Consider the following 24,265-nt stretch of genomic DNA (forward strand, 5'->3'; position numbering starts at 1 on the left):
TACTGCTGCAAACCAGGACATCTTCTTCTTCTTCCTTATATACAAATCAAGTCTGTTTTGCTGTCCTGAGTGTTACGAGAAAGTTAACTGGTAAACATGTTTTCTGAAATCGTTCCAGGTATATGGAACTCATTGACTGTTGAGATGCGGTTAGAATGTGATTATAAACTGGCTTTTTAATCAAGTTAAGAACTAATATTTGTTTTTGCTTTTTTTAGGATTAAATTTCTTTCTGAGGTTTGATGTAATAGGTTTGTTATTTAGGGGAATGTAATTTCTCTTTTTCTTTTGTAAAACCGCCTAGAGCTAATGGTATGAGATGGTATATAAATAAATGTTATTATTAACATGATAATTAGTAGTAGTATTATGAAAACGCTGGTCCTTAAATCTTCACTACCCAAGCCGCAAAGACCTTAAATACAAATCAACCTACGCATCCAGTTTCTCCTACATAAGCACGCAATTACGGAATGCATTACCAAAAGCCTTGAAAACGGCGTAACAACTCCCTAAACTTCCGGAAATCACTAAAGACAAACCTGTTCGAAAAGGCATACCCTACCGACCCAACTTGAACTACACAACAAAACTCAAGTACGTAATGGACATTACTCAACTCTTCCATTGACCGACTCCCTAATGTGACAGTGCTACGTGAACTCTATCCCATCACATCATTACCTTGTATTTGTTCACCGGAGACTTCAAAGCCTCTCCGGTACTATGTAAGCCACATTGAGCCTGCAAATAGGTGGGAAAATGTGGGATACAAATGTAACAAATAAATAAAAATAAATAAATAATATGTACGTTTGACACTACTACTACTTAACATTTCTAGAGCGCTGCTAGGGTTACGCAGCGCTGTACAATTTAACAAAGAGAGACAGTCCCTGCTCAAAGAGCTTACAATCTAAGAGACAAGTGAACGGTCGGTCCGATAGGGGCAGTCAAATTGGGGCAGTCTGGATTCACTGAACAGTAAGGGTTAGGTGCCGAACGCAGCATTGAAGAGGTGGGCTTTAAGCAAAGACTTGAAGACGGGCAGGGAGGGGGCTTGGCGTAAGGGCTCAGGAAGGTTGTGGGTGAGGCGAGGCAGAATGAGCGGAGCCTGGAGTTGGCGGTGGTGGAGAAGGGTACTGAGAGGAGGGATTTATCCTGTGAACAGAGGTTACGGGCGGGAACGTAAGGGGAGATGAGGATAGAAAGGTAGTGAGGGGCAGCAGACCGAGTGCATTTGTAGGTTAGAAGAAGAAGCTTGAACTGTATGCGGTACCTGATCAGGAGCCAGTGAAGTGACTTGAGGAGAGGGGTGATATGAGCATATCGGTCCAGGCGGAATATAAGACGTGCAGCAGAGTTCTGAACGGATTGAAGGGGGGATAGATGGTTAAGTGGGAGGCCAGTGAGGAGTAGGTTGCAGTAGTCAAGGTGAGAGGTAATGAGAGAGTGGACGAGAGTTCGGGTGGTGTGCTCAGAGAGGAAAGGGCGAATTTTGCTGATGTTAAGGAGAAAGAAGAGACAGGTCTTGGCTATCTGCTGGATATGCGCAGAGAAGGAGAGGGAGGAGTCGAAGATGACTCCGAGGTTGCGGGCAGATGAGACGGGGAGGTTGAGGGTGTTGTCAACTGAGATAGAGAGTGAAGGAAGAGGAGAAGTGGGTTTTGGTGGAAAGACGATAAGCTCGGTCTTGGCCATGTTCAGTTTCAGGTGGCGGTTGGACTACACTGATGCTACTAGCTTCTCACAGGACACAAACTCAGGCAGTAAGCTCAGCACTTGAATTGAATACCAAACCTCCCATTTCTGCTGGAGATCTGCTGATTTGGCTACAGGACGGACAGCCTCTCACCTCCCGGGCCATCTGCTGAGTTTACAAAGCAACACGAGAGCTTTGAAATAATTGGAAATGACGATGACGCAAGTAAAATCTTGGGAGGGTAATTAGACTTGGTCATGTTTTTCCTAGAGATCCAGAAACTGCACATTTCTTGCAGATCTCAGTAAATATTACATCTCATGCTCTGGACTGTACTGCCCCCTGGTGTCTCTGAATAATATAGATTTTCGCTACAAACAACCCGCACCGAAATCCAGGGATATTCCATAACAACGTGCGTAACTTAATTGGCTTAAGCTAATTCGCGTTGATAGCAGCACTTAACAAGCAATAATGAGCACTAGTTGGCAATAATTAGAATTTACGCGCACAACTCACTAAGCGTAATTCTGTAATGCAGTGCGAAGAATTTCTAATGCAAACAGGCAAAAGGGGCGTGGTTATAGGTGGGGAAATGGGCGTTCCATGGGCATTCATAAATTTACATGCGTAGTTATAGAATATGGTCCTCTGCAGGTAAATCTATGTGCCAGCATTTACGACGTGTTTTCATTGGTGTAAACAGAGGTGTGTAGTTCTAGGCACTGGGATATCAACTAAGCATGTCCTATATACCGGACCTAAATCTAAGCACCACTTATAGAATACGCTTAGGTGGAAATGTTTACCACGCTGATTTTTTTTAGGCGTCTTTTATGGAATCTGGCCCATGCTCTCATCTCAGCACAATACGTACAAACCCACAACCTTAATCACCCCAGATGACTCACTCCCTATCTCAGACAGTCTGAAAATACTCGGCGTTACAACCTCACACTCGAGAGCCAAGTGAACTCCACAACAAAGAAAACGTTCCACTCAATGTGGAAACTTAAACGTGTAAAAGCTTTCTTCCCGAGGGAAATATTTCGCAATTTAATACAATCAACGGTACTAAGCCATGCAGACTACTGCAACGGAATCTATGTGGGATGCAAAGAACAACTCACTAAGACACTCCAGACCGCTCAAAAAAATTAAAAAACATTTTTTTCCAGCCTCTATGCCAGCCTCAAATGTCATACCCAGCTGCATCACAGCAGTATGCAGGTCCCTGGAGCAGTTTTTAGTGGGTGCAGTGCACTTCAGGCAGGCGGACCCAGGCCCATCCCCCCCCACCTGTTACACTTGTGATGGTAAATGTGAGCCCTCCAAAACCCACTGTACCCACATGCAGGTGCCCCCTTCATCCCTAAGGGCTATGGTAGTGGTGTACAGTTGTGGGCAGTGGTTTTTGTTTTGGGGGGGGGGGGGGGGGGGTTGGGGCGCTTAGCACCCAAGGTAAGGGAGTTATGCACCTGGGAGGAATTTCTGAATTCCACTGCAGTGCCCCCTAGGGTTGGTGCCCTGGCATGTGAGGAGGACCAGTGCACTACGAATGCTGGCTCCTCCCACAACCAAAGGGCTTGGATTTGGTCGATTTTGAGATGGGCGTCTTCGGTCTCCATTATGGCCGAAAACCAGGGACGACCATCTCTAAGGTCTAGCTAAATGTTGAGATTTGGGCGTCCCCGACCGTATTATGGAAACAAAAGATGGACGTCCATCTTGTTTCGATAATACAGGTTTCCCCGCCCCTTCACCGGAACGTCCTTAGAGATGGTCGTCCCCGTTCGATTATGCCCCTTCAAGTCATTTATTAAAGATTTTATGTACACCATTTTATTGGAGGCATCCTCCCCTGTTTCTGACCATCTGAAACTTGCTTGAAGCTTGGACCTGGGGGAGGGGGAGAGTGGAATCCAACGCTAAAGAGCTAAGAACCTCACTCCCCCTCCTTTAAGCCCATCTATAGACAGCAGCAGGACTGCCGAGAGGGGGGGACAGGGGGTACAAAAGTCCCCGGGCCTCCGGAGGGGGCCCGGCGCCACCGCAGTTCGGGCCGCCCGCGTCTATCGCTCCCGGAAGTAACTTGGAACTAACCTTAAATATACCGAATATACAGCAAAGCGGGACAGAAGGAAGGAGAGGCCTGCCCTGTTGCTGCTTGCTGCGAAGGTGGTGAAAGGAGGCGTCCTTTCACCACCTTCGCAGCAAGCAGCAACAGGGCAGGCCACTCCTTCCTTCCGTGTCCCGCCCTCACCTGACGTAACGTCCGCGAGGGCGGGGCACGGAAGGAAGGAGAGGTCTGCCCTGCTGCTGCTTGCTGCGAAGGTGGTGAAAGGAGGCGTTTAAGGTTAGTTCAGGGCCCGGCCTGGTAGTGGGGGGGGGCCCGGCGACCTCGACGATGACTTCGGGTGGGGGGGGGGCCCGGGGGCAGCCTTGTCCCGGATCTGGCTCTCGGCGGCCCTGGACAGCAGTGACTGCTGCTGGATGACATAGGCATGAAAACTGGGATGAGAGGGGGCACGGGAAATAAATTATCTTATTTGGGGGGGGGGGGGGGGTGGAGTTAGAGGCAGTGTGTGTTTTTTCCAGCGAAAAAGGTGCCGGTACTCAAATGCCAAGCCACCCTTCCGGGATGGGGTGATCACTGAGAGACCCACCCCACAATAGCCAGGGCCCCTGCAACCAGTCACAGAATCTATGACAAGGCAGAATTGGTGTATAGAGCCTGAACTCTTTCATTAAAACTTGGGAACCATGTGTCAATTGTAACAGACAATGTAAAAGGTGCCGGTACTTCAGTACCCCCAAATACCCCCTCAAAAAAAGCCCTGGTTAGAGGTGACCCTCAAACTCAGGGTTTGATGCCCTTTCTTTATGTAAAGAGGGTAGCCTACAAGCAACGTTTAATCTTTTAATTTCCAACTGAAGAGTTTAGGAGTGGCTAGTTGTACGTTAATGAATACTAAAAGCTCACCTGCACATGCCGATAGAAACTATATGAGACAAAATTCAGCTGGTGGTCAGTATTTCTTTAAAAGCTGTATTCTGCACCAGCCCCTATCCGAGTACTGGCATTTAATACCCAGGTATTTAATACCCAGGTATTGAGCAGGGACTGTCTTACTTCTATGTTTGTGCAGCGCTGCGTACGCCTTGTAGCGCTATAGAAATGCTAAATAGTAGTAGTAGGTACTCAGCGCCCTGCCAAGCGTTACTCAGGTATCCAGATAGCTACCTAGGTATCAGCAGTACTGAGTAACTCTCAAAGCTGCCCCAAGTTCACTCTTGGCTCGGCTCAGCAGTCACTAGATGGCACCACTGCAAATCCGCCCAAACATTCAGCAGCACTATCCAGGTACATCCGAGATTGGCCAGTCACCGCCTCTCCTGCCCCGTTAACAATTGCTTTGAATACAAATATTTATTTTAACAAACTTGATATACCGCTGCTCGCACTGAATATACAGCAAAGCGGTTTACGATAAAATGGAGGAGAGGGACCCCTGAGAAGGGATAGAAGGAGAAGGGCTAGGTGCTACTAGTGGGGTAAGTTTATTTAAATAACCAGGTCTTCAGCAGCTTTTTGAAGACAGCATCAAACATATAAAAGGCGAATGTCGTACTCACTCGCAAATGCGCAGTACAGACTTCCCTCTCTGCCCCGCCCCTGCATCAATACGTGATGAGGGGGGGCGGGACAGAGCGGGAAGTCTCTACTGCGCATGCCGCAGACGTACTCGCAACCGCTCCGCCCTCCCCCTCACCCCCCCCAAGGTCACTGCTACCGCTTCCCCCCACCCGGAGTCGCCGCCTCCGCCGCCCCTCCACCCGGCCCGAGCACTGTCTTTCTTATTGAACTTACATCGCACCACGCAGACGAAGCAGGCACATCAGCAAAGCTGCCGTCGGGACGGGCTTCCTTCTCTGCCTGTGTCCCGCCCTCGCCGCGTTACACACCACGAGGGCGGGACACAGGCAGAGAAGGAAGCCCGTCCCGATGGCAGCTTTGCTGATGTGCCTGCTGCATCTGCGTGGTGCGATGTAAGTTCAATAACAGACAGTGCTCGGGCCGGGGGGGGGGGGGGGCGGAGCAGCGGCGACCTCGGGGGGGGGGGGGGCCTCGAAACCCCCCCCCATTCCAAAACTAGCCCGTTTACACGGGCTCAACGGCTAGTATACAATATAAGAGCAGCCATACCGGGTCAGACCAATGGTCCATCTAGCCCAGTATCCTGAATCCTACAGTGGCCAATCCTGGTCACAGGTACCTGGCACAAACCCAAATCGTGGCAACACTCCATACTACGAATCCCAGGGCAAGCAGTGGGTTCCCCATGTCTGTCTCAATAGCAGACTATGGACTTTTCCTCCAGGAACTCGTCCAAACTTTTTTAAAACCAGGATATGCTAACCGCTGTTACCACATCCTCCAGCAAAGAGTTCCAGAGCTTAACTATTCATTGAATGAAAAAAATATTTCCTCCTTATTTGTTTTAAAAGTATTTTCATGTAACTTCCTTGACTGTCTCCTAGACTTTGTATTTTTGGAACAAGAAAAAGATCGATGTACTTCTACTCGTTCTACACCACTCAGCATTTTGCAGACCTCAATCATATGTCCCCTCGTCCGTCTCATTTCCAAGCTGAAGAGCCCTAACCTCTTTAGCCTTTCCTCATACGAGAGGAGTTCCATCCCCTTTATCATTTTGGCCGCTCTTCTTCGAACCTTTTCTAATTCCGCTATATCTTTTTTGAGATACGGCGACCAGAACTGAACGCAATACTCAAAGTGAGGTTGCACCGTGGAGCGATACCGAGGCATTATAGTATTTTCGGTCTTATTCACCATCCCTTTCCTAATAATTCCTAGCATCCTGTTTGCTTTTTTGCCCGCTGCCACTCACTGAGAGGGTTCCGCTTTGAGCTCCAGTGCTTGAAATAAAACAGAGGCAGACAGCAAGGAAACACTTCATTTTATAGTTCTTAATAAAAATAAAACCATTTCAAGACTGTTGGGATTCTTTTGCTGAAGAATTAAACAATACTAGAAAGCTTGAAACTAATCATTTACATATTTAGTAGAGATTTACATTTGACAACCTCTCATTAAAAAAAAAAAGGCAAGAAACAAACAGAGATTTAACAACACAAAACAGGCTTTTACTACTGGACCATTTACCTCCCTTCATTCTATAATCTCGTTCACCAAATTGCATGCGCAGGTTATAGAATAATGCTGCTTACACGGGTAACTTAATCGGCAAAGTAGCCGCTAATTAGTACTACACCACTAATTGGAGTTAATTGGCACTACTAAGTTTTACACATCTACCCCTCTAATTCTGTAAAAAGTCGCCAAAAATTGCACACGCAGATTTAGGCATGCGCGCAACTTAATTAACACGCTTAGTGCCAATAATTGCTTTTAACAGGCAATTATGGGCACTAATTAAATTTAAATCGAACTACCTGCACCTAAACTTTACACGCAATCTGAAAAACGGAGTGTGAAAATGGGACGGTCAAGGGCGGAACAGGCACGTTATAGAAGAACGAGGTATACGCACCACATTTCAGCTGGTGCAAACGGCTGTGGGCGTAGGCGCTATTCTATAAACCACGCCTAACTTTTAGCGCGGCTTGAAAAATAGCACTTTCTTTGGCACCATATATAGAATTCAGCCCATGATGCACGAGATTTGCCTATAATGGAGGCAGTATATGCAAATCAATCTCATGCATATTCATTGTGAATATCCTGAAAACCTAACTGGCAAGGGGGCACTCCAGGACACACTTGGGAAACACTGATTTAGGGCAATGCTCCCTTCTAACAGCAAGGTCATCTTCTTAGCCGTTCTATCAAGGTCCACCCTGGGAAGCTACAATTTATCTTTCTCCTCTGGAACCAATAGGTAGAGGCAAGCCACAGCTCTTCCCACTCTCGGCCCCACGTCCAGTGAGACCCATTTCTTCTGTAATCATGTTTTGGTGCATCAGGAAGGCCTTAGAAGGTCCTACAAGCCCACGCCTGATCGACAAAGATGGAACTCCTGACTCCGAGGCAGAAGGCTCCTCAATGGAAATCACCGCCAATGCCTCAGAAATAAGTACTGAGCTCCTTTTTATGAAACCTCAGTACGTTTGGGTCATCCTCCTCCTCCTCAGAAGGGAGCTCTCCCTCCTTCAATGACGCCTCTGACTAGACTGAGGCCACATCAGATAAGGAGTGAGAAGCAGAGACGCACTTTCAGGAGTGGCCAGATGAGGCTAAACGAGATCTCTTAGGAGTCGGAAGGGCAGCGGGGCGAGAAACTGAAGCACCTTGCAACAACTCTGGCTTTTCCTGTTTCAGTAAATAGGCCTGGTGTAAAAGCAATATAAACAACAGAGAAAACAATGATCCTGATGCAGCTGAATGCTCTGTCAGGCCCTGAGGCTGTAGAACGGCAGCTGTGCTCCACCTGTGATCAGAGGCTGCTGCTCACTGCCAGTCGGCCCTGACAAAATGGCACCTATTCCTGCAGTCTCCTGCATCAAACTGCACACTGCCCCTGCCAGACAGCCCGATGTCCCTGGCATTCAGATGCTGCTCCAAATCTGAAGACGTGCTGCCACCAACCGCCCCCCCCCCCCCCCCCCCGCATCCCATGGGATTCCTGGCTTGCATGCACTGCAACGCCCCAACCCTAGTTGGTGGGTCCCACAGTGGGAAAACCTCTGCCTCCGCTGGAGTCACTCTTCACCCTGACTGGCACAAGCGCAGCACAACGCAGTCCCAAGCAGTGAGTCAGGATCCCTCCCCTGCACCAAGTAGAACTTGCAGCCCTCCAAGTGGTTCTGAGTCAAACTTTAATTGGGTCTTACCAATGCCAGCTACTCCCCCCAGGCTCACAGTGTCCACAAGTCTTACCACAGATGAGAAGGGATGAGGACTGATGCTCTGTCCCAAGCTCTCCAGTAAACCTCTTTCATTCTCCTTTCTTTTTTTTTTTTGTTTATGCTGGAAAAGGAGAGCTCAAGGGAGGGAAGAAGTAAATTTGCGGGGCACCAGAGACAGGGATCTGAAGACCTCCGGATATGACTCTGCAGACTCAAGCCATCTGCAAAGCTCAACTTGGGACCAGCTGACCAACTGGATCAGGAGCAAAGTACTCAGAACCAGAGGCTGAAAAGCATGTCCATCCACCTGCTGGAGATAGAAAATACTGAAGAGCTGGATCGGATGCCAAAAGGTATGTCGGCTCAATTTTCAGTTTTTTATCTCCACCTGCTGGTTGATGGGCACAACTATCTGACAGGTTCTGGAATAGTGGGAAGCTACATAATGGAATACAGACTATGACATAAAGCTGAAAGGAGAAAAATTTTAAAACATCTGGAAATATTGAGACATGGGAAGGGTGGTGGATGCCTGGAATGTCCTCTCAGTGGAGGTGAAGGAATTCAAAAATGTGTGGAATCAAACAAACAAAAAAAAAGGGTACAGAGGGAAATAAACTGCAAGGAAAAGTGCCACATTTAAACTGGGATGTAAAAGACCTGTCAAATGTGATTTTACCGTAACATCAACCTTTTGCTTTTCATTTTAATTGTAGTTCACAAAAGAAAAATCCCGACAGCAACAGCAAAACTACAACTATAATGTATTAAAATACAAAAATATGTCATTCGCTTATGGCAAAATCTATAGGGCCAGATTAAGCAAATTGTGCCGAAAACTCGGGAATCCCCGCTCAGCGCTATGCTATAAAGGGTGCTCCGGGATGAGTGCCATTTATAGAATAGAGTCTAGCATGAATTCCCACGTGAGGACATGCCAGCTGAAACCTGGTATAAATCCTGGCAGAGAACTTGGGCGTGGGATCCCTGGAATTCTATAACGATGTGTGCATCTTAAGAGAATGTTCCTGACCTGCCCCTTCCCATGGCCACGCCCCCTTTTGGGTTGTGCACTATGGGAATTGGGTACCCAGACTTCTAGAATAACATGTAGCCAGATGCACGCAAAACCTCTAGCTGGTGAAAATTAACATCAATAATTAGCATCCAATTGGCTCGTTAATTAATTAGGCTGCCCAAATTTACGTGCAGATAATTGGTCACCCTTTATTGAATCGGGAGGATAGTGGTTTCCCACCAAACAGCACCAAGTCATGAAGGAAAGCCAACTCCACGAGATAAGCCACTTACGAGGCCTGAGTTGTAAGACCTCTTAAAAGGATCATGAAACAAGTGATGAGCACCCTCAACTTTCGAGACACCACACAACATCTCAAGAGACCTCAGGTGATGTCAAAAGCTCACATACTATACCTTGCATGTGTGGGCAAAAGCCCCGAGTCCCATGCTTGGCTCTGGCTCCTGCTCACCAGCTTCAAAAAGTTTCTGGAGACTGAAGGCGTGGCAAGACATGGTTGACAGTGGAGGAGCTTACAGTCTGCCCTTAGCCACAGCTGTACAGTAAAGCCCTGGCCGGGGGAGGGAAAATATGACACTGCTTATGGCATTCAAGCAGTAAACGCCAGGGGACACAAAGGGTAACAATAATAAACCCAGTGAACAGGGCAAATCCTGGGACACCACAGCAGTCAGGATCCTTTCTACAGCAGGGAAAATGACTTTTAAACACCTGCAGGGTAATTCTATGTGCAGGTTACCATATAAAGGAAAATAAGAATCGACTCGCCTTTAACGAATACTAGTGGGACAGCTAAAATGCATAATTTAGGTATGACCTACTTACGTCAGCCATAAAGCTAAAAGAAAAAGACACTTACAGCTGTGCCCCCCACCATGCTCTGCCCAAACTCCACATGCCAGTTAGATGCTGTTATATTGGCATTAATCATACATGTGCCCACATGCACCCATATAAGTCAGTACCCAGGTCATTTACGTGCATGGCTGGCACATAATTCTTGGCATCTTCGTTACAGAAACCCCCCAGTGCCTCTATTCTTTCTAACCACAACCTCACTTTTCCTTTTGAAGAATAGCCGAAGGCACTGCCAGCTTTCTGGGCCATCTCTTGGAACACTGGCAATAACCCCCCGTTCTTACCAATACATTATGAGCTGCTACACAAGTGGGTATGCCTGGAACAGTCAGTGCCAGAACACTCAGGGTAGGGACCTGTAAAATCAGGAAAGCCGAAGTAGAGTAAAAACCTTCAAGAGTGTTTAAAAGGCATCAGATGTGGGCACAGCCCAGTAACCAGGCATGTCTACGGTGTGTTGTTCACGTTCTCGGGGGGGGGGGGGGGGGGGGGGGGTTTCCTATTCCACTCCTCTACCCCAACCCACCCTACACATTAAACATTTGCTCCGTTTACAGTTTGGTTCGGGCATCTCTGAGCTGTAACAGAGGCCAAGCCATGAAACAGACAAACGCATATTAAACCAAATGAAAAACTCAGCTCAATCATGTTCTTTTATTCAATTGGTTTACGGTTGAAACACATGGCCTGGTTGTTGGCCTAAGCGTCTGAATAATTCATTCTTTTTTTTTTTTTTTAAAGAAGTCACCTTTCCGCAGAAACCATGCAATCCCAGCTATACTGTCACTGTGACAAGAAGCACCTTTAGATCATATTGTCAATTTGAATATGAGATTGCACGGGGGTAGCGATGGAGGCATCTGACCGACTATGGCTTCATTGCAGTCTGCACCGACATCTGATTGAGGCAGCCGTCCCATGTTTACTGATCTTCCCTTTCACGTTAAGCTTTCTTTTGGTCCCAGCTACACCTTTCACCCCCACGTCTCCTGTATGTTGGGGGGAATAACCCATGTTAGTCTTCAGTGGGGGCCGTGGCCAGCTCTCTCTCCCACTCGGCCTCGATCAAACGGTACAGCTCCATTGTGGCTCTGGCATCTTCCACTGACGAATGCCCTTTTTGCCCAGCCTGAAGAAGGGTGGGAGGGAGAGAAAATGAGTCTGAATTTTGAAATCATCCTTAGACATCCTGTAAAAAAAATATATATGCCTTTGTGAACTCGCCTGCTAACCTAACAGGTCACAAGTCATCCAGCAGACGCTGACTGAAATTTGTGTATTTTCAGCTGAAACCAAAACTTTGTGCTTGTGTCCTGTAGCTCTCCCACGAAAACGAGCAGCTCCTACTCCCTCCAACAAAAAAAAAGGAGCCCCCTCCCGACACGTGGGCCCCCTCGAGGCCTACCTTCCAATCATAGGTGGTCTAGTGGTGTAATCAGAGCAGTCACTCCTGCCCATGCTGTCTCTGCTGTCAAGATAACGGCCACAACCTTCATCGATCGTCTCACGAGACTGCCACTAGAGATCGCTGGAGCCCGCATGGACAGGAATGACTGTTCAGGGATGAGGAGGGAGCGGGGCTCCTTCTGTTCAGCGGGGAGGAAGTGGAGGGCTGCTCTTGTTTGGGGGGCCAGGTCGTAGTGCCAATCTGGGGGCAGTAGCAGCCAGTTTGGTTTCAGCCAAAGCCAAGTGGCAAATTTCAGCCACACACTTGGTCACCTTCTACTATCCAGCACGGAACATTCACAGAGGTGGAGGGGAAAGATTCACCTTACATCATAACACAATGAACTCATGCCATCAAGTTTCAATTTACTGTTTTCAAGTTTACCTCATTTACTGTATGTTTATTCTTGGTTATTTTACTATTGTTATGCTGTTAAGAAAATTATAAGTTTTATATTTGAATCTCTTCATAAAAGGCGGCTAATAAAATCAATCAACTGCAAAACTGGAGCTGAAAGATCTAGTATTCCCTTGGTATGGCTGCCCAGAATTTCTCTGACAGTGAAACGATCCTTGGTTAAGTTACAGTGCCACTTATGCTCCTACCTGGTACAACCTCATCTAGATTGCACCCTAACATCCTGTACAAGGGTCTACTAAAATGTAGAAGTAGCAATTACTTGTGCTTTGTACCGTTTTGCAAATCCAATAAAGAATTTAAAAGACCGATCTACAAACGAGAGCTGTTTCAGGATGCCACAACCACGGTGAATCACAAAGGCTGAGGACCTATCCACTATTGTGAGAGATGCTCCAGTTATCAGGAAGGTCAGGGATTACGTGTAACATTCTATCCATCACTTTCAGCGCCAAGAGGACAAATGGTCCAGGTTATTTGGGGGAAAAAAAAACCCACACAGAAATGAAAACTAGCCAGGGAATGTGCTGTAATGCTTCCTGATCACTTTACTAAATCCAGAAATTGAGCCTTCTTGGTGGCTGCGGCGTCTGTGTGGATTTCCCTCCCCAGAGGGACAAGATGGGGGAAGAATTAGTTGACTTTCAAAAAAATATGTAAAAACCTGGCTCTTTTTACAAAGTACTAATTGAATTCAGCCCTGTTTTTGCTAAACCTTCATAATGGATTTAGCTTGAACGCTAAGGGCTATGCCCATTCTCTTATGGCGGCAAGGGAGGGGAGAGTAACATAGTAACATAGTAGATGACGGCAGAAAAAGACCTGCACGGTCCATCCAGTCTGCCCAACAAGATAAACTCATATGTGCTGCTTTTTGTTTATACCTTACCTTGATTTGTACCTGTCCTTTTCAGGGCACAGACTGTGTAAGTCTGCCCAGCACTATCCTCGCCTCCCAACCACTAGCCCCGCCTCCCACCACCGGCTCTGGCACTGACTGTATAAGTCTGCCCAGCACTATCCCCGCCTCCCAACCACCAGCCCCGCCTCCCACCACCAGCTCTGGCACTGACTGTATATGCCCAGCACTATCCCCGCCTCCCAACCACCAGCCCCGCCTCCCAACCACCGGCTCTGGCAGACCGTGTAAGTCTGCCCAGCACTATCCCCGCCTCCCAACCACCAGCCCCGCCTCCCACCACCGGCTCTGGCACTGACTGTATAAATCTGCCCAGCACTATCCCCGCCTCCCAACCACCAGCCCCGCCTCCCAACCACCGGCTCTGGCACAGACCGTGTAATTCTGCCCAGCACTATCCCCGCCTCCCAACCACCAGCCCCGCCTCCCACCACCGGCTCTGGCACTGACTGTATAAATCTGCCCAGCACTATCCCCGCCTCCCAACCACCAGTCCCGCCTCCCACCACCAGCTCTGGCACTGACTGTATAAGTCTGCCCAGCACTATCCCCGCCTCCCGCCACCGGCTGTGCCACCCGATCTCGGCTAAGCTCCTTAGGATCCATTCCTTCTGAATGAGAGGGAGAGATAATTACACCGAGGGAATGTGCAAGCCAGTTATGACCTATCATAGGTTTTCTGAGACAACCCATGATATTTATCTTACATTGATTTTATGCTTTGAAGTGATTTTCTGGTCTATGGGGCTGACAAGTTATGTTACTGTGTTGATGGATGTTTGATGCGTTTTTACATTGACACCCTGGATGTTTTATATTTACTGTGTACTTACAAATAGGTCTGATTGAACTTACTCATAGAAGTTTACAAATATTTTTGATAACACCAAGTGCAGTGAATAAAGGTGCAAGTAAGTTTTTGGGGTTTTTTTTGCAATAGTATTAACTAAAGTATACAGATGGTCTCTGTGGTGCAGTGATTCCCAAACTGTAGGCCAGAATTCCAAATGGGGTCATGTCATCAGTGAACAGAGCTATTTCCCCTCGCCTCATCTGAACCTCTACTGTGACCCAAGTCCACAGCGACCTTAAATAAGTAAATGTTCACAGGCCTTGTGTGGGCTTCCTGTATACCCAGTCAAGATGCTGGAGTCTGTGAGGATATATGAAAACACTAGGCCCTGTGCTGACTGCTACCACCATGTTGTGCTCTGGATAAGGAGGGAAGAGAAGGGCATGGAGGTCTGCTATTTTATATTCATTGTCGTCTGGGGGGGGGGGGGGGGTCACATGAAATGTTTAAGTGCTAAGCACTGGTACAGTGGTTCTGCTGTTGTCTCTTTCTGTTCTTACTCCCAGGTTCCCTTTCCTGTCCGAATATATACACAGTGCCCTGATTTACCCCCGTTTGGATGAGAGAGGAAATGTGGCCTCCAGAAGAAAAACAGATTAAAAAAAGAAGGGGTAGCAGGGGGCATGTTTTGTTCTTCTGAGAGATGATGAAAGGAACAACTATACAGACAAGCCACCTGATGGAAGATCAGGACAGTAAAGCGCATCTGTCTCTGCCCAGTTTCACCCCGGCCTTCCCTCCCTCTCTCACAGTCAGCCTGAAAACTCTGTTTTTTTCTTCACTGCATCCCCTGATTTTTGGGGGGGGATGGGGGGTCATTCCATGCATCCTTTCCATGAAGGAATACCGATGTTGCTTTAACCAGTAATCTGAGCGCACCTTTCAAGCATAAGTAATCTGAAAGTCAGAGGTATGTCATTACACAGACAGCACACACAAAAACGAAAACCCTAGACGCTCCCACAATCACCAACAAGCAGAGAAAATTTCATTAATTCTTTTTCTACATTACGTTATTATCCCAGATGTACATTTGTATTACACATACAGTTTATTATGCTTTGCCCGTTTTATTTTTCTTCCATTTTCCAGTGACACTCTTTATGGTGTATATCAATTTTTATTATAGATGTGATTATAAGATTTTGTCTATGCTCAAGATTATGACTGGCTATGTAGAGGAATCCTGTTCAGAAGGAATGGATCCTCAGGAGCTTAACCGAGATTGGATAGCAGAGCCGGTAGTGGGAGGCGGGGCTGGAGGTTGGGAGGCGGGGATAGTGCTGGGCAGACTTATACGGTCTGTGCCAGAGCCGGTGGTGGGAGGCGGGGATAGTGCTGGGCAGACTTATACGGTCTGTGCCAGAGCCGGTGGTGGGAGGCAGGGATAGTGCTGGGCAGACTTATACGGTCTGTGCCAGAGCCGGTGGTGGGAGGCAGGGATAGTGCTGGGCAGACTTATACGGTCTGTGCCAGAGCCGGTGGTAGGAGGCGGGGATAGTGCTGGGCAGACTTATACGGTCTGTGCCAGAGCCGGTGGTGGGAGGCTGGGATAGTGCTGGGCAGACTTATACGGTCTGTGCCAGAGCCGGTGGTGGGAGGCAGGGATAGTGCTGGGCAGACTTATACGGTCTGTGCCAGAGACGGTGGTGGGAGGCAGGGATAGTGCTGGGCAGACTTATACGGTCTGTGCCAGAGCCGGTGGTGGGAGGCAGGGATAGTGCTGGGCAGACTTATACGGTCTGTGCCAGAGCCGGTGGTGGGAGGCGGGGCTAGTGCTGGGCAGACTTATACGGTCTGTGCCCTGAAGAGCACAGGTACCAATCAAAGTAGGGTATACACAAAAAGTAGCACACATGAGTTGTCTTGTTGGGCAGACTGGATGGACCGTGCAGGTCTTTTTCTGCCGTCATCTACTATGTTACTATGTTTTACCATTGTTTGCCTCTTATTTTTTTTACACACTTTTATTTCTGATTTTCAACTATGGGTGTGCTAGTTACTCCCTATCATTTTCAAGTTCTGGCATTTTCTCAAATATTATTGTCTGCTTATTTAAGGTATATTATATAGTAGCATAGTAGATAACAGCAGATAAAGACCGATATGGTCCATGCAGTCTGCCCAAAAGGATAAACTCCTAGTAAAAGGTATGATGAGATACTACATGCTCATACTTGACGTCCTCGACATTGTTGGGGCACAGACCGTAAAAGTCTGCCCAACACTGGCCTTGTTCTCCAGTTACTGAAGCTGAATCTGTCCAGACATGATCAGGGCACAGACCGTAAAAACGTCTGCCCAGCACTGGTTTTGCTTCCCAGTTACTGGTGGTGTCATCTAATTACTGCTACGCTTGTTTGGTTCCCTGTCTTCTGTACAGGATTCCTTTGCAGTTATCCCATGCAGTCCAGGAATCTACCACCCTCTCCGTGAAAAAGTACTTCCTGGTACTGCTCCTGTGTCAGCCTCCCCACAACCTCAATTCGTGTCCTCTAGTTCTACCACCTTCCCCATCTCTGGAAAAGGTTTATTTGTAAATTAAAACCTTTCAAATATTTGAAGAATTGAAGTCTCGGCGGCCATTTTGAATCTCGCCTAGATCGTCAGGCTGCATACAGGAGGACGGAGAGCAGTGCGCTGGGCAGGAAAGAGGGGGCTCTTTCCTGCCCCGACGTCACTAGACCACAAGGGTAGATCGCGTGACGTGAGTAGGGAGAAGTGGTGACAGGGCGGGCGATCCCGAACTCGGAGGGAGGGAGGGAAATCTCTACCTTCGGACTATAAGACGCACCCCCCATTTTCCTCCCAAATTTGGGGGGAAAAAAGTGCGTCTTATAGTCCGAAAAATACGGTAAGTGCTGACTAAACAGTTACAAGTCATACTCTACCCCCAGCTATTCCCTGTAGTCAAGTCTTTCTCACATTAGAATTTTTACACTCGAACAGTCAAAAAACACATAATTATGTCCCTGAAACAGCGTCAAACACTTGCATGGGAACTTCAAAAAAAAAAAAAGCGGCGCCCAACGCAAGGAGACGTGGCTTCAGATCAAGGTTTTTTTTTCCATCTTGCCTGAGTGGCCCTATACACATCCGGAAAGATTCTCATTTTTTAACCGCAAAATAAAGCATCCTTATTCTTCAAGATATCTGACTCTTGATATCAAAGTAACTAATAGGGTTCCACGACGCGAAAACTCATCTTTAGACGTCTCAAAAAAAAAAATTTAGGGCCCGGTTTACTAAGCCGCGTTAACATTTTTAACACACGTTAACTGTGTACGTGCCTACAATATCCCTGTCGGTGCCTACACGGTAAGCACGCGGTCTAACTGTAGGCGCGTTAAAATTGCTAACGAGCCTTAGTAAGATCAAAATCAGTGGCACAGTCTAACACATCCAGTGCTTCCCCTTCAGGTTTCTGTGAAAACTTTCCTTTGAGGTAGATAATTGAAGAGAATCAGCTACAGAGAGCAGCAACACCTCCTTCAAATACCGTGTTTCCCCGAAAATAAGACACTGTCTTATATTAATTTTTGCTCCCCAAGACCCGCTAGGTCTTATTTTCAGGGGAGGCCTTATTTTTCGGGGAAACATCGGGTCGCCCCCCCACCCGAGATTTCCGGCTCCTCCCCCCCCCCCCCCCCCGATCGCCGGCTCCCTCCGCCCTCAGTCGCTCCCGGAACTAACCTCTTAAACGCTTCCTTTCACCATTCATCTTCACACTCGCAGCAAGCAGCAGGGCAGGCCACCCCTTCCTTCCGTGTCCCGCCCTCGCCTGACGTAACGTAACATCAGGCGAGGGCGGGACACGGAAGGAAGGAGTGGCCTGCCCTGATGCTTGCGGCGAGTGCGAAGGTGAAAGGAAGCGTTTAAGAGGTTAGTTCCGGGAGCGACTGAGGCCGGGGGGAGCGTGACCCCGATGTTTCCCCGAAAAATAAGGCCTCCCCTGCTAGGTCTTATTTTCGGGGGAGGCCTTATATTTTCAAATTGCAGCAAGACCTCTACTAGGTCTTATTTTCGGAGGATGTCCTATTTTCGGGGAAACACGGTATTTGTGGAATAGAATTTCATAAGACAATATTACTACACATTGCTTCTGCTACTTAATTACATTATTCTCAATGCTGTTATTTATATTACGTCATTGTTCTTTAGCCAAAACACAGCCCATGTTGAGTCTGTATGAATGTGCATCTATTGTCTGTAATAAAGGTTTCATTTGTATCACCCTGGATCATACGACTGGGGTCATTCCCACCCCTTTTCTCTTCTCCACTTACTACTTGACTATCAGTGCATCTCTGACTCTTGCTGCCAATAAGCACTGTAATTATATATAGCTCATGTTTTATTTACTCTTACTGCACACCACCTTGAGTGAATTCCTTCAAAAAGACGGTAAATAAATCCTAATAAATAAATCAATTACACAGAGCACATCAGATGAGTGGGGGAAAAAAACCCCATAAATAACTCCTCAAAAACTGAGACATGTTAAGGTAAACTGCTACACTCAAAGAGAAATGTGTGTATGTATCCACAAATCCCAGGAGAGGCTCTCTGGTACCTGGATATCTCGGTTGAGCAGCTGCTTGGTGAGGCGCTTCAGCGAAACGGGTATATTCTCGGGAAAGCCAGCCTTCCTGTTCAGCAGCGGAATCTGGGAGGTGTCACGGGTCAGCGCCTTCGGGTGGAAGTAGCAAAGGGCTTTGAAGTCATTGTGGATGGCATGGCCGACAACCACCTTTTCTGCCAGGATCTTCTGGATCTGAAAGAGAAAGGGAAGCTCCTCAGAATTATCCACCACTCTAAACAGGCGATGGACAAACAGCCTGCATAAAAAGTCCAATTTATAGTTTATTAAGCTTCACATACCACCTTTTGTTAAAAGGCACAATAAAGCGGGATAAGAACAGGATTTCTTGGTTAATTTAACTCCACTGACTCCTCTCTATATACGGTTTGTTTCAGATAGAACTGTAGGTCAACAGATTAATCTACTGGGCTACAATGCTTAGTTTAGACCTGAAAACAGTACTACAGTGATACATAAACCAACCAAAACCATCACTACAAATATGAAAATAAACAATAATGCAATAAAAAGAGGTAAAACCTGATGTGACCATGTTTCAGCTAGACAAAGATATAAAAATATATAAAATGAATGAAATCGTCTATGGGGGTGACAAGCTCTTTGGTGACCCCTATAGGTCTGAAAAATCACGTGAAAAGGCAATTGCATAAGTTGGTGCCCACTGTTATTTGCCAAATACATGTGTAGGTTACTGAATAACTAGCATTTTATGCCCGTAAGTAACATACCTGCTTATTTTCGAAGGAGAAGGGCGGCCATCTTCCGACACAAATCAGGAGATGGCCGGCCTTCTCTTAATGCTGGCCAAATCGGTATAATCGAAAGCCGATTTTGGCCGGCTTCAACTGCTTTCCATCACAGGGCCGGCCAAAGTTCAAAGGGGTGTGTCGGCAGTGTACCGAAGGCGGGACGGGGGCGTGCTTAAGAGATGGCCGGCCTCGGCCGATAATAAAAAAAAAAAAAAAGGCTGGCCCTGATGAGCATTTGGCCGACTTACATAGCCAGCCTTCTGCCAGCGCGCGTTGTCAGGGCCTCTTCTCAGGCGCGTCCCACCTTTGCGGAAAACAGGAAGTTGCAGAGTAGGCAGGATGCGCCTGAGAAGAGGCTCCGACGATGCGCACTGGCAGACGGCTGGCTACCGGAATCGCCGGTGCTGGAGGGAGAACGGCGCTTCAGTTCAGTACAAATGATCAGAACTGACCATGTGCAGCGGGCTGTCTCGGGGGTGGGGGGGTAGTGGGTGGAGAGGAAATGCGGCGGCAGGCGGGGGGGGGGGAGGTAGCGGGTGGGGAGGAAATGCGAGGCCTGTGCCCACCCAGTCCACCTCCAGGCCCGTCTAAAAATTGAACTCTGGCTACGCTACTGTCCCCTAGTCCAAAGACTGAAAGAGCAGCAGTTAATGGACCTCTGTGAACCTGGGCCCCTTATTTTGATGTGAGGATCCTAATGCAAGCCAGACGTTGAAGGGGTGCACTCAGTCTTTTACATTTATGAGGGTGTCAACATATGGTTTATTGCAGAAATAAGATATGTCCGGTACACTGTGGAAATGATAAATACTAATTGTAGAAAAGTGATAATTATGCCAATAATAAGACCACCTTATGCACAACATAATTGGCTGATGCCCTGGCTGTGACATCCAGCCCCCAAGTCTTATTTTATTTTTTTTTTGTTTGCTAGGATGACCAACTTCTCTTCTCAGCCTTTCTCCCTACAGCAGCAGAAGCAGCTGGCACTGAATATCACACGTGTCCTTTCGATCTACGGCTACATTACGGACTCCTACATCATCGTAAGTAGATTTCATAATAGAAGTTGCTCACATGTTAAAGCAGCATCATGCAGCCACTGCCCCTTCCTTTTTACACTAAGCTGAGCCTCAGCCAGTGGGTTGGGAGCACCATATGCCTTTGCACCTAGGATTATTTTGCTCCATGTTCATTCTTAGGAACATAGTAGGTGGACTCATAAATTATTTTCTGCTGCCATCTGGTCTGCACACTTACACCAGTCCGCATTGCTAATGATAATGATACATAGCAGCTGCAAAGCACTCGATCCAAGTTGAATTTTGACATTCCTTAGTGTCCTCACCAGACCAGTCCAGAACCTGCGGGTTGTGTCCTTGGAGTAGTGGGTGGTTGATGAAAACAACATCTGTAAAACTAAAATTAGCAGTTAAGATCTAATTTCAACGTTTTTCTCTTTCTCTACTGCCCTGAGTGGGTGAGCGTACACACTTTGGTAGCTGTTTAAATGATTACAAAGACTAGCAAGGTTGTTATGTAAACGTACAGCTTTCTAGGTTCCTATGGCTTCACTGGTTGATACCCAGTGACCAGCTGACACCAATCTGTTTGGCGTCTAGGAAGTTGTATTCTGTTGGAACCAGGCCAGCTATTTCCTGGCCTGCCATGGCGCTAGATTGTGTTTCTTTATCTGCCCTTGTTTTCTTGTATTCAAATTATGTTGTGGTACCATCACATAAACCACCATTATATGTTTTGTCCACCAGGAGTTTTTTACAGACGGTCTTTGGGATACTCTGCCTCAGTCTTGGCAGACAGTGCTGGCTGACCTCCCTTCTGCCCAATTAGCTGATTTGTTGCTGGAGACCGGGAACACAAAGGAAATCTGGTATGCAGAGTTTGATTTTTGTCCTGTCCTGAGCTCCAGTCATTTTTCTCTGGTTTCTTCTGTGCATCCTTCCTTCCAGGGCCAGAAATTGCAGCAATCAGCTGGAACCAAGAGAGCAGTGTGTACAACAATAGCTACTTCTTGTGCTATTCTTTAACCAGCCACATGGTGGTGTTATAGGAGAAATTGTCAGTGCACCCTTTACCTACTCTATCTTTGCCATATTGAGTTGCGTTAGCAGTAAGCCAAGCCCCACGAAATCACATGTAACTTTAATCTTGCGTTCCACCTCTCAGTTTGGTTTTAAGTGCTGCTTTTGCAGGGTAAAATGTCATTGTTTTCGTGACAGAGTCCAAATTAGGTAACATTATTAATGAGTAAGTGTTAACAGACACCCATGGCTTGTTCACTCAATTCCTCTTCATCTCCCACCTATCGCCCTCCTAGCTACAGGTCAGTGTGGCCCCTCTCCCTGCTGGCGTTTAAAGTCACAGCACACACGTTAGCTTTCCCCCGAGTAGCCAGAGAGGCGGGGAATGGTATGCTGGAAGAGTTCCGCCACAATCACTGCCAGAGCTCCATGCTTGAACCCCTCCTCCGGAGGCACGTGAAGCCCAAGAAACAACATGAGATTCGGCGGCTGGGGGAGGTGAGCTTGGCATTTTTCAAAAACAAACGGATATAAAAGAGCAGCTCCCAGCACTCGGAGTTCAGTTTGTAACTAAGATGCTAGGCCGGGGAGGGGGGGAAGCGGATGAAGTTGGTAAATCTTAGAGGTTTGAAAACAAGACTACGTCCTTGTTTAAATTTGACATGACACGACATTCAACCTTGCCACGTAATAATTCAGCAGAGTCCACATTATATATGGCTGCAGGTTTTAGACGAGAGAGAGATTTGATGATATACTTGGACCTTTCTCCGAGTGTTTTAACTGCTATTCACATGTGTGTTTTAGAGAATATTAGTGTTATTTCCTTGGGTACCTGTTTCATCAGCTAGATAATATTAGACAACTATTAATTTAGGTTAGGAAGTCCCCCTTCCTCCTCAAAGTGTGTCTGGCTTTTCTTATAAATATACGTCAGCTTGAAGACCACTTGATTATGAAGCATCAAAAATTGATCCCCAAAAAAATGAAATCCTGAGGCTAGATAGACCAGAATGTGCAGGGCTGTTTTCAACTGGGGTCTATGGCATTATACCAGGAGGTGAACTGGGCCGGCACTGGCTGGGCCTCTGTGTCTGTATTTTTAAATGATGTTCCTAGAATACACTTGCTTTGGTTAGGGAAATAAAGGCCTCCAAAGAGTTGCAAATTTATGACAAAGTCCCCATATGTTTGTGTTCCTTGAGGATCTGGAGAAGCACTTTTTAATCTTTGCATCTCTCACTTTCCAGCTAGTAAAGAAGCTGAGCAACGTCACAGGATGTGACTGCATTGTGGATGTTGGATCTGGCCAGGTACGATTTTCCGGCAGTTGCTTATAACGACCGCAGATCCGAGAGCTCCTTGCCTTCTGGTAACGCTGGCATCATGGAGCAAAGGTTTGCACGTTATTCCGCCATCCCAAATTATAACAGCATGCAACTGAATCATTAGAAGACTCGGGTCTCTTAATTGATGAGCACCTCTCCTCAGTGTTCTCACACAAATCGGGAATAACTAGTGAGGTAATTAAATTCGCCGATGACACAAAATTATTCAGGGTCGTCAAGTCGCAGGAGGAATGTGAACGATTACAGGAGGACCTTGCGAGACTGGGAGATTGGGCGTGCAAGTGGCAGATGAAGTTCAATGTTGACAAGTGCAAAGTGATGCATGTGGGTAAGAGGAACCCGAATTATAGCTACGTCTTGCAAGGTTCCGCGTTAGGAGTTACGGATCAAGAAAGGGATCTGGGTGTCGTCGTCGATGATACGCTGAAACCTTCTGCTCAGTGTGCTGCTGCGGCTAGGAAAGCGAATAGAATGTTGGGTGTTATTAGGAAGGGTATGGAGTCCCGGTGTGCGGATGTTATAATGCCGTTGTATCGCTCCATGGTGCGACCGCACCTGGAGTATTGTGTTCAGTACTGGTCTCCGTATCTCAAAAAAGATATAGTAGAATTGGAAAAGGTACAGCGAAGGGCGACGAAAATGATAGTGGGGATGGGACGACTTTCCTATGAAGAGAGGCTGAGAAGGCTAGGGCTTTTTAGCTTGGAGAAGAGACGGCTGAGGGGAGATATGATAGAAGTGTATAAAATAATGAGTGGAATGGATCGGGTGGATGTGAAGCGACTGTTCACGCTATCCAAAAATACTAGGACTAGAGGGCATGAGTTGAAGCTACAGTGTGGTAAATTTAAAACGAATCGGAGAAAATTTTTCTTCACCCAACGTGTAATTAGACTCTGGAATTCGTTGCCGGAGAACGTGGTACGGGCGGTTAGCTTGACGGAGTTTAAAAAGGGGTTAGATAGATTCCTAAAGGACAAGTCCATAGACCGCTATTAAATGGACTTGGAAAAATTCCGCATTTTTAGGTATAACTTGTCTGGAATGTTTTTACGTTTGGGGAGCGTGCCAGGTGCCCTTGACCTGGATTGGCCACTGTCGGTGACAGGATGCTGGGCTAGATGGACCTTTGGTCTTTCCCAGTATGGCACTACTTATGTACTTATCTGCTGGTTCTTCGTACGTTAACAGCATTGTGCCTGGAATTGCTACGGTGTAGGTGTTACAAATAGCATGTGTCATTTGGTCTGTGCCGATCTTGTGTTGTAACTGATGCTATGGTTCTGTGCTTCACTATGATCTGCATGGCTCTGGGCGGGGAGGATCGGTGTTTTCTGATGCCACAGTATCTGGGAGTGTCGAGGACGTCATCAAGAGAGACACAATATATGTATAA

The 24,265-nt window shown here is 47.1% G+C and overlaps 3 protein-coding genes across 9 annotated transcripts in view; 1 reads left to right on the top strand and 2 right to left on the bottom strand.

Moving 5' to 3' along the window:
* Positions 1-24,265, bottom strand: part of HDGF (heparin binding growth factor) — a 303,843-nt gene that overhangs the window by 64,340 nt on the left and 215,238 nt on the right. The gene's annotated exons all lie outside the window — the stretch shown is intronic.
* The window catches only part of LOC115457592 (interferon-stimulated 20 kDa exonuclease-like 2), a 100,204-nt gene continuing 87,064 nt past the window's right edge, over positions 11,126-24,265 (bottom strand). The window contains exons 1-2 of one of the 2 annotated variants that reach the window (XR_003939981.1): positions 18,700-18,788; positions 11,126-11,619 (exon numbers count right to left, since the gene is read on the bottom strand). Coding sequence is in view for 1 of the 2 variants with exons in the window: in XM_030187059.1 (XP_030042919.1) it covers positions 11,506-11,619 (114 nt within the window). In the remaining variant the exon portion in view is untranslated. Of the gene's footprint in view, positions 11,620-18,699; positions 18,789-24,265 lie in introns of those variants that run through there. The other variant, XM_030187059.1, reaches the window with a different exon arrangement.
* The window catches only part of LOC115457588 (protein RRNAD1-like), a 28,500-nt gene continuing 24,309 nt past the window's right edge, over positions 20,075-24,265 (top strand). Inside the window, exons 1-4 of the mRNA XM_030187049.1 lie at positions 20,075-20,524; positions 21,248-21,369; positions 21,817-22,018; positions 22,771-22,833. Of these exons, the coding sequence (XP_030042909.1) occupies positions 20,414-20,524; positions 21,248-21,369; positions 21,817-22,018; positions 22,771-22,833 (498 nt within the window). The 5' untranslated portion in view covers positions 20,075-20,413. The remainder of the gene's footprint in view (positions 20,525-21,247; positions 21,370-21,816; positions 22,019-22,770; positions 22,834-24,265) is intronic.

Source organism: Microcaecilia unicolor, chromosome 14, assembly GCF_901765095.1.
Source record: "Microcaecilia unicolor chromosome 14, aMicUni1.1, whole genome shotgun sequence".
In the NCBI taxonomy this organism is placed as follows: domain Eukaryota; kingdom Metazoa; phylum Chordata; class Amphibia; order Gymnophiona; family Siphonopidae; genus Microcaecilia; species Microcaecilia unicolor.